Raw genomic sequence first — 10,167 nt, 5'->3', positions numbered from 1 at the left:
CTGAGATGATCAAATCCCACCTCCATTTCTGTTCACTGTTCAGAACTATTAGCATTCAGCAGTCTAATAAATGCTCAAATCAGCAACAGAGTTATGAAATCTTTGCAGTATTTCCACACTGCCTCCCAGCTTCACAACAGTTAGTGCCAGGACAGCAAGCATCAGCCTTTCAGATTCTCTGCTGGCAAACAGGTTGCAGTTACCCATTACAATGTCTGGCCTAGGAGTTCAACTTGTACCTGGCTGCACTCAATCATACACTTACATGCATCATCTGCACAGACAGGAAACAATAGCACTAGTTGCTCTTGGATTTCTCTGTATTGGCATCCTGGTTTCTGTCCCTCACCAGCTCTGCAGTCATTCTCTCTTCCCGTCTCCTGTCCCCAACACTAGGGTTTGATATCCTTTCTCTGATTCATGCTCAAGCCACACAACCTGGCCATGGACCTCCAGCCCAGACCACATTCTATATTTGACCCTGCCAAGAGCCTGATTTTAGAAGTCAGAAAAGCAGATTCAGTTGCTCAAATATACATCTAGTGCCACTTTAGGTACGCCAAGGTAACCTGACTGATCTGAGGCTGCTTTACAGAAGTCTGTGAAGAGTTCTGTGCCATACCTGCAAGATCATGCAGCCATCCATGCACTCACTGGCACTGGTACAGTTATTCACAATCTGTCTCCCATGGACACAGAAGTCAGTACAAAATTATTCATGCAAAGGAAGTAACAAAGTATTTTAGAGTCCACTCCCCAATATTTCAGTTTTATCACTTACATATTTTGTGAACTTCAAAAGGTGTCCTCTTTATTTCCCTGAATCCTTGTTACTGTAACTCTCTCCATTAAGCATACAGTAAAGAGTCCCATTTAGTAGCTTATTTTTGACCAGCTAAGATTACTAGTTCCTGTATTTTTGAGAGTGCTTTGATACAATGAGCAGTTACCTCTAAAAAATTGATACTTCGATAGCTTTATGATCCTATTGAACTTGACACACTGAACCAAGTGTTAATTTAATTCTTTCCATAGTCCTATAGAGAGTGGTACCACATCCTCTAGTAGTTTATCTCTTCCTGTTTTCTTCATTTCATTCTCTGGTCTGTACCTTTTAGTTCTTTTTCCTCCTTAGATTTTATTTTACGTGAGTGACTTATTTGACCATTCCCCATTTCCTTTCGAGTTTTATTGCCCTTTTCTATTGTATTGATTGCTTCTGCTCTGTAGGATTTTCTCACTGTCAGCAGATCTCTTAGCCCTTATTGCACACTCCTTCTTCTGGGTTACCTATACTATAGTGAACAAAACAGGTCCTAACTAAAATCAGTGTATTGCTCTGCTTGTTTCACCAACTCATCATGAAGCACTTTTCTTATTGGGATCTAGCAACATATGCCAATAAGGTTGACTTAGTGTAAGGTTTTTTAATGTCATTTTATCAAAGTCCCCCATCCCATTCCTGCAGCTTTATTAAAAGTCTCATCATGAACTGGAAAGTCCATCCTCTCTGCTAGGTCATGTATAACCTTTGTCTTTATGTCCCTTAAGAATTTCCACCCCTTTTTCTTCATCCAGCAAATCCAGTTAACACATCCACACATGCCTGTGTGCACTTCTCAGCTCTAACTGAAACAGTCTGAGTACTGGTGAAGGTTAAACCACATGCTCAGTGGGGTTAGGTAAGCAGCATCAGGCCTCAAAAATCAGAGCCCAAGACATAAACATCATTGCACCTGTTTATGCCCAGTTCACAGTGAGCCACTGACTAGCAGGTGGAGATTTTTGAAAAGCTCTTATGGAACACAAAGGAACAGTAGAGCGTTAGGCAGCCAGCATGGTCAGGTTCAGTGAGACCTCAATGCTTTGCTGTTTTATAGGCTTAGATCACATCTTCTGTACACAGCTCTGTGTCCTTTTGCAGACATGATTCCTGTTGCTAGAGTGAGCTTTCAGCTGGTTTCTGGTTTTATAGGTTTGACCTACCAGTCATCAACATAACAGATTCCAAACTGGTTAGTCAAATCCATCTCCACTACTTTATGTGTCCAAACTAGAGAATGTCCAGTGCAAACACTTGGGCAGCTGCATATGCTGCAAATAGAGAATAATGCACCAGGAACATATTTGGCCCTTTAAGATCGGAGATCCCCAAATCACTTCTCTTACTTCACTTTTTGCCAGAAAACAAACCCAAACCAGATGGTTTCTTTCAGGGTGAAAAATTGGCTAAAATATGTACAAGCCTCCCAATCTAACCTCATAGAAAATTGTGGATTTAAGTGAAGCTGAACATACACATGAATCTGTTACGCATGTGTCCTATGTAAAAGTTGTATTTTTAATTGTTTTCTCTTCCTAGGAAATAAGAGTGTGTGGAGTCACGTGTAAGCAGGTCTTTAAGAAGGTACAGTGAACATCCAGCTGATACAGAAGTGAAGAACAGTAGAATTTACAGACTTCCCACCAAACCTCCAAATGCTAGTACTGAACATCATCAGTGACAGGAGCAAACACAGAAATGATCACTCTAGAACTGTATGGCTAGAATAAAATATTTTTAAGAAATAATATTTTAAAAATAACTGCAAATAAAATATTTTTAGAAATGCCAATTAAAGATACTAAACACTATAAATATGTGTGTAGCATCATTCTTGCCTTCAAGTTTCTAATCACTGATTTCATTATCATGGACATCCTCCAGATATCTCTCCACACTTCAGCCCCAAGGAAAGCAAGAGAACAATGGAAAATAAGTAACTATGTAATCATGATTGTTCACATCACTATCCACAGTCAAACTTTGCAGAATTCTCTTTAATGGTCATCACTGATTGAGACCTTTTTTTAAATGTAGTTTTCCTTCAAAAGAACTTGGCAGTTCATAACCCTTAATTCACCAGCTGTCTTCTGATTTTTGCCTGCAGCTCTCTGCAGTCTTGTGTAACACTCACAAACTCTTTTTGCAGGAGGTTGTAAGTGGATCAATTAACATCTAGCTAAGTAAATCCAATTGTTAAAAGCTATTATTATTGTAATCAAACAGACAGCTTTTCCCCTTTGGGTCATTTGGTACAAGGGCAAATTTAGCACTGTACTAATAACTAATGGCTTATCAACCAGAAGCAATGGAACCTGCTGCTAATTATGGAGAAAAGGCAAACTCACAAAGTACTGCCACAGTTCATGGCTGGAAAATACAGAAACTTCAGAAACATTTAACTTTTAATACATTAACTTCAAATCATCCCAATTGCTTGTCACTGCAATTGTAACCTCTTATCTCTGCTGCAGCAACCCTTTTCCTTGGAAGAGGAAATTGTGTTCATTCATTGCTTCCACGATGATGCTTTCCAATTAAGGTGTATAAAATTAACCATGCTGTTCCCATGAAGGTTTAACAACTTGTTATCATAAAATGTCATTTAAAACTTCCTTCATAAAATAGCTGCTTACTGAATGGATAATGTTCAACAATTACTTGACAAACATCAGCCTCCTTGATGAGAACTGATTTCAGAACTCCTGGAACTTCCTCCCTGATTTAGAACTACTTAGTAACCAAGACCTTCACAGTGAATTCATATCCAGATTTGCTCAGTACTTCAGGAATCAAACTTCAGATTGATTTTCTTGATCTTCCACAGAATTTCAGCTATAGTTTGCCAATGCCAACTCTATTTCTGCACAACTGCATTACATCCAGATAATGGACATCTTTTTTGTAAGGAAAGGCCAGTGCCGACAGCAGCAGTGTGACTGGAAAGGCAAAAAGGGGCATTTCACCATTTCTAAAGGTTAAATCCAGTCTTGATATGAAGCTCAATCCAGAAAACTCAAGGTGAGAAAACAGGTTCCTAAAGAATCTCCTATGGGACTAAGCAGTAGAGGCTAATGGTCTAGTATGGCATAAATTATGTGCTCCACTAGATATATCCACTTTCATCAATGTCTATCATTTAGTTGACTCTACTATATGAAACTTAAGTTGACAGTAAAAAGTAAGAATTCTCTATTACAACTTCAATAAACCCTCCTGTTATTGTATCATATTGTATTATATTCTCTTTTTGGACAGCCTCATCTGTAATCACAGATTCACAGCTATTCATCCTTTCATCCCCAACTAGTGGCACAGTTGTCTGGGAATACTACCTATGTGTGACAGCTATTTCTATTTCTATCTTAAGGAGGTTTTTTAACCTCAAAGCAAATGTTTATTTTAATAATTTACTCTTGTCTAGCAAAAGTGTACACAAAAAGAGAGTCCCTTCGTGCTGTGTGTTTTATTAGGGCAAGCACTTTCTCTATATTAATAGCTAATAATAAGTATCCACACTGAACCCTGAAGCAGAATGGCATTTCAGTTCTTCCCAAACCCTTCCACAGGACTGCTCACAATTAGGTTTCTGCACCATGGAGGCAAAATAAAGTTCCCTCTTTCAAGGGTGACATTCTTATTAAAGGAGTGAAGGAAAGAAGGCTAGGAAATGCTCTGTGATTATTGACTCTTCCATTCTTTGCATAACAAGAGACCATTTGTCTCATGCTGTGCCACTATTCTAAAGCTGAGCAAATTAAAAGGTCAATATTGTGACAAAAGCATTTCAAATTTCAAATATTTTATTTAAATGTTCAGCTGTTTGACAGTTCCAGATTGGAGCAGAAGCATGAGCAGCTATTTATGGGTCCATAAGCATTATAGAGTAGCTAACATTTAGATCTTGTTTGTGCATGTGCAGAAATACACAGAACATGATTATCAGCAGTACACTGCAAAGATGTGCAGTCCTTAAAAATGCTTTTAGCAATATTGCAGACTCACTTTCAGAGTTTTCCTATAACTGTTTGACTGGCCTTTGTTTCCCCTCCCCTTTCAGCGAGACAAAGCAGCAGTACAGAAGTGCAGAGTTGAAATGCCAGAAAAAGTAAGAAACAGCTAATGCAAAATTGGACTGAAATTTGAGTTCACACTTAAACTGAAAAGTTCCTCTCCATCCTAGTGATCCCACCACATTTTTCTCTAGTGTGAGTGAGTGGACTTACTACAAAGAGGTGTTTACAGTGCCATACAGTCACCATTACGATTTGGTTGGGCTCAGAACCAGAGCATATGGGGAGAGTTCACTGAAATGTAACATGCAATCAAGTGCAACAACACTCACAGTAGTTTGTTGCTCCCCTTCTCTAATTCTCAATCAGCATGATTCAATTTATATTGTCATACCAAAACACTGATGCCTCTTATCCATAACCATTACCATTTCCAACACTTCTCTCCAGCTGAGCATGTTAAGGGCATGTAGAAGTTGACAATTCAGTACTACCTCTGTGTGAAATGACTCACCCTGTCAAGAAAGAAGCTACCATTCTTGATGCTGACATTTCCATGCTTATTTTTGTAGAAGAAAAGGAGATAAAAATGCCATTTTATATACATTAACAGCAATGCAGCATAGAACTTACTCAAACGCATTACCAAGTAGCTCCTCCAAACACTTCTAGGTACGACAGTGTAGTTGACTGTAATTCAGTCAGTCCTTCCCATTTTATCACTGATGCCTGTGCTCATCAGAGGCAAATAATCACTCAGAACAATCCTTAAGGGCAACTTACAGTCTCAAAGTGCACTAGCTGGAAAGCTAGTCATCACGACTCCTTTATTCCAACACATATATTCCATTATATCAGCTATAAACACAGATATTTTCTCAGTTCCTAAGAGCTGCTCACAAATTACTCAGAATTAATTCACAGTTTTAGACCTATTATACCTAAAAAACAGCCAAAAGCACAGAACAGACTTTAACAACACTGCAACAGTGACACATTATACCAACTTCGCCTGAGATCAGCTTTAACCAATCCCAGACACGGGGGCTGACTTAGGAGCTAGACAAACAAGAGCTGCAAACTGGATTTCACACTGTCCTAAATGATGCAGAAACAGATGACTCATTCCCTATCAAGCAAAACAGAAGATATGTAGAACATCAGAGTTCCTTAGCAAAATAGTCTGTGAACAGTCTGGTTCCACCTCCTTAAGGACCAAAAAACTCCAAATTGTCATGAGGAACTTTCTTTGTCACTATTGTGTAATTGAACACAAGGCAAACATCTTCCAAACACAGAAGCGGAATTATTTCAGAAAAATGATTTTTTTCAACATATGTACAATTTGAAGTGTCCCATTACACAAAATTCCATTTCTGTTCCCAGTTCCCAGCATGGTAGCATCTGTTTTGGACTGTATTTCCAAAACTATTTTGGAGACCAAAGAAACAGGTAGGCACTCAAGCTGCTGAAGGTCACTCAAAACCCTTACCAGGTGCTTAACTGTTAGTTAAAATTAACAGGTAACAAGTGCTTAATCTGCATCATGTGGATTTTTTTAGGAGAGCCTTTTTCCCTCTTCAGCCATAAAAATTACTTTGGAAAGCTGGCCCAACGTCATGCAGCACTTCCCACTCCAGCTTGTGTAACTTCAGGAACATCTAGTTGCCTTTTCAGTCACAAGTTCCCCTGAAGTGATTTGTTTTCAGCACTCATCAGACACTAAAAATTTGAAAAAGGAATGCCTAAATCTTAGTGAAGTGGAGGCCAATGTAGAGTATATCCCCAGATAAATAACATTCTTCTTTTAAGTCCCTCCTGCACAATGAAAAGAAAAAAAAAAGCCCCACAACTTCAAAATCATCAAAGTAAGAACAACTTTCAATTACAGAGCTGACCAAAGGTTCACTACAGTCCATATCTGAAGCATAAAACCTCGAGACAGTGGATCATGTGCCTAAATACAGGATGGCACAGTGCTTACCTTGCCTGGTAAATCCTCCTCCTAAAAATGTCTGTGTGAGTCAAGAGAGAAAATAAATGTAACAGGTGTCCAGAGAAAATGGCACTTTTTGTAAGAGGTATTTCCTTGTGAAGTAAAGCTCTTCCTGGACTTGCTACATCATTTTTGGAGTGGATTTTGTTTTGTGCTGCAACATGGGCATTCCATCAGACAGGAAACAGCTGGGGCAGAGCAAGAATATTTGCCTTTCTTGATACTCCTTTTTTTTTTTGTGCAATTGTTCCTTATTTTTAGAAGTTTCAGCTTTTGTATAGATTCCATGGGTCATTTTGGTGCTTATTTGCTGATAATTTGCTCTTTTCGCAATGAAAGCATTGGCAGAAACAACACTTTTTAAATTCTTTTTTGTTCTTGAAAACACAGCAAAACCCCCTGTAACTGTACTGAGGATTTCAAAAGTTAGAGATTTCCATGTTTAAGATTAATGCAAGTATGTTTCCTTGTAATTAGATATCTAAATTGAATCTACTGTCTGCATTGCAAATGTGCTGGAATGGTTTTCTGCAAGGTGCTGAGATCTCTGCCTTGATATGAGAACTATTAAAACACAATGCTCTGCACTGACAGAAGGCACAAAGTGATGTGACTGTGCTAGATAAAAGGCAGATTACTCAGCAGCCTGCATGGTCAGACACTAATGAAATATATATTAACGGGAGGAAGAAGAACAGTTTGCTTCTGACAAATCTAAACTTTCAAAGCATTCACTTAGAGACTCAGCCTAATGAGTGTGTGTTTAATCGACACTGTATAAATAGTTTTGATAATGATATGATGTCTTTGAGCCTTCAGATATCTCCGAGTGCCACGCAGCAGCACAACCTTTACTCACGAGTGAGGGAGCAGTTGTTGAGCAGAGATAGCAGATCAGCTGTTGAAGGCCATAGGCACATGGCTGAGTGGCAGGCACAAGGCAATTTCACAACTGCCTGTTAATAGGGCTCAGCGACCTTCCAACTGGGCTCTACTTTGTCACTGTCACTGCTAGAACGTGGTGCTATTTGAATCCTTAGGACTTGTGGCTGAAGATATAGCCATAATAGTCACAAGGAGGTAAAGGGATCATTTTTTCCATTCTCATGCTGAATATTGCTCTGACAGATGTTTTTTCTACCTTAGAATGCCTATTAGTTGCAATCTCTTGATAACAGAGCTAATTCTGGCAGCCGTCCTCTCCCCAGAAGGTTCATCATTCAACTGGGAAGCGATGGAGCACTATACCCTCATAACCAATACACTTTGTTTTCCCTGACAGAGCTGTGTTTTACTAGCAACAAAGGCAATGATAACCATCATTCTAGCAGATATATAGCTTACTGCAACCACTTCTGTTTATGTTTGGCAAGTTAGAAAAAACTGCCCAGTTATCTATATTTTTACAAGTAACACATTTCATTTCAGCACAGGACTTTGTTTTCCCACTGTCATGAAGGGAAACTCCTCATAAGGAGCCTAATGGTACTGAAGAAATACTTCCCAGCTCAAGCTCTTTTTTCATGGTTGTTATCACAGAAGTCAAAGCTGACACTTCACTTGCACTGCTTTCACACACCTGACAGCCTGTGACACCTTCATAAAAAGGAGATAGTTGTTTCCATACTGGTTTTTTCTCTCCTCAAACCTCAGATCATCTGGAAATTCCCATGCAGTCAAGATGAAGCCAAATAACTACAATAACTATAACTTCAAATACAGACTCAAAGGGACAAGTGTGAAAAATCTCCAAAGACCAGAGTAGATACTTTCTTTCTGCACTAAGTAGCAAATAGTTTTAGCAAGACAGAAGTAAACATGGTTGTCCTGTCTTATTCATTCAGTTTCCTTAAATTCCTTTTGGTAATATTCTAGGTAAGTTTTTATATTAATTATGTAGTGGATAAAAATGTACTTTTACATCCATCAATAATCTGCCTGCCTGCCTTCCTTCCTTCCTTCCTTCCTTCCTTCCCTTATTGAACCCAGTTAGTATATGAAGAAACTTGCTGGTATAGTTCTCCAATTTCTAGGAAGCTCTTAATGGAAACTTGGAAAAGCAACTTTCAAATGCTCTCTTGAAAGTAGCTCTTCTGATCAATTAATTTTTTTCACATATAAACTAGAGAAACATATCACCATGAACATGACTCTGAATTTCTAGAGAATGTATTTAAGCCTCAGATTTTCAATCTTCAATTATTTTTCTCTTTTTTTTTTACCCTTCTGGTGAAACATAGTCTGCCATTCTGGTATATTGTTTATATAGGTATAGGTATATCTATATGCATAAATTATCTTCTAAACTACACAATTTAAGAAACTTTATTTTCTCTTTTATCCTCTTTTGTATTACATGCACTTGGTACTTTTTACTGAAAACTGAAATCACCCTATTTATCAATTATTCCAATTCAGACATCAAGTGACAAAGTTAATAAATTAGTCAATAAATAAGGAATCCTTCCCTGTGACTTGCATGCATGTGCAGCCAGTTCCTGAAGCCATATGGTATAACTGCTTTTAAGAACTGTCCTGTCAGATGTCTGGGAGAAGTCTAAAATTCAGCAATGAGTCCTGAGTTATATTACTTGGCCAGTGATTCTTCAGCTGATTAATTACACACATGCCTAAAGACCCAGCTCGCAGTGTCAAGCATGTTGTATTTTAGTAACATGGAGCATCCCAATCTAATTTCACCACTTCAGACAATATTTGTATTTTTTAAGTTACACTTTTTTAAAAATTACTCTAAATTTCCATCTTAAATGCTATATATCAAATAATTGCCAAATTAGAGCCAGAAATTCACTCCAAGGATAGACAGACATCCAAAGGACGGTGTTACTAAAACAACTGATTTTCTAATCAGTTCCAGGATGCATTGAAGGGTCAAATGTTAGTTCATTTCTCAACAGGATGTGGTAGAATGGAGCAGGGGTGCTGTGGTGGAGCTGGAGATGCAGCCAGAAAGGAATAACCATACAACACTGTGAGAAGAGTAAACGTGTGAGTTTTATAACACAGACCATCCCATAAAGCAGCACTTACACAAACAGGAACTAGTGACTCATGCCTATGCTCTAAGAGATAGGCAACAACACAGGGTGATCACATTCAGTAACCCTGAAGATTTTGCTGCTGGGGTACTGAGCTAGTAATTTTTTCTATCTGAAGCAGTAAACCTGATTTATAGTCAAAAGAAATCATTGAGGCGAAAGTGCACTCACCTATCTAGGAATTTTCCTAGGACTAGGGTCACAGTGCTGTAACTGCTCTACACTGATAGCAGCATAGTGAGAGAGAACAGGCACAATAGCATTGTGGGTTTTTAT

The 10,167-nt window shown here is 38.5% G+C and overlaps 1 protein-coding gene across 1 annotated transcript in view; it reads left to right on the top strand.

Annotated features, from left to right (window-relative positions):
- The window catches only part of RBP1 (retinol binding protein 1, cellular), a 15,920-nt gene extending 13,282 nt beyond the window's left edge, over nucleotides 1–2,638 (top strand). The window contains exon 4 of the mRNA XM_009070273.1: nucleotides 2,363–2,638. Within this exon, the coding sequence (XP_009068521.1) occupies nucleotides 2,363–2,416 (54 nt within the window). The 3' untranslated portion in view covers nucleotides 2,417–2,638. The remainder of the gene's footprint in view (nucleotides 1–2,362) is intronic.
- Nucleotides 2,639–10,167: the final 7,529 nt, after the last annotated feature.

The sequence above is a fragment of the Acanthisitta chloris genome, unplaced genomic scaffold (genome assembly GCF_000695815.1).
Source record: "Acanthisitta chloris isolate BGI_N310 unplaced genomic scaffold, ASM69581v1 scaffold29142, whole genome shotgun sequence".
NCBI lineage: Eukaryota > Metazoa > Chordata > Aves > Passeriformes > Acanthisittidae > Acanthisitta > Acanthisitta chloris.
The sequence above is the reverse complement of the archived record's forward strand: the minus strand, read 5'-3'. Positions and strand labels throughout refer to the sequence as shown.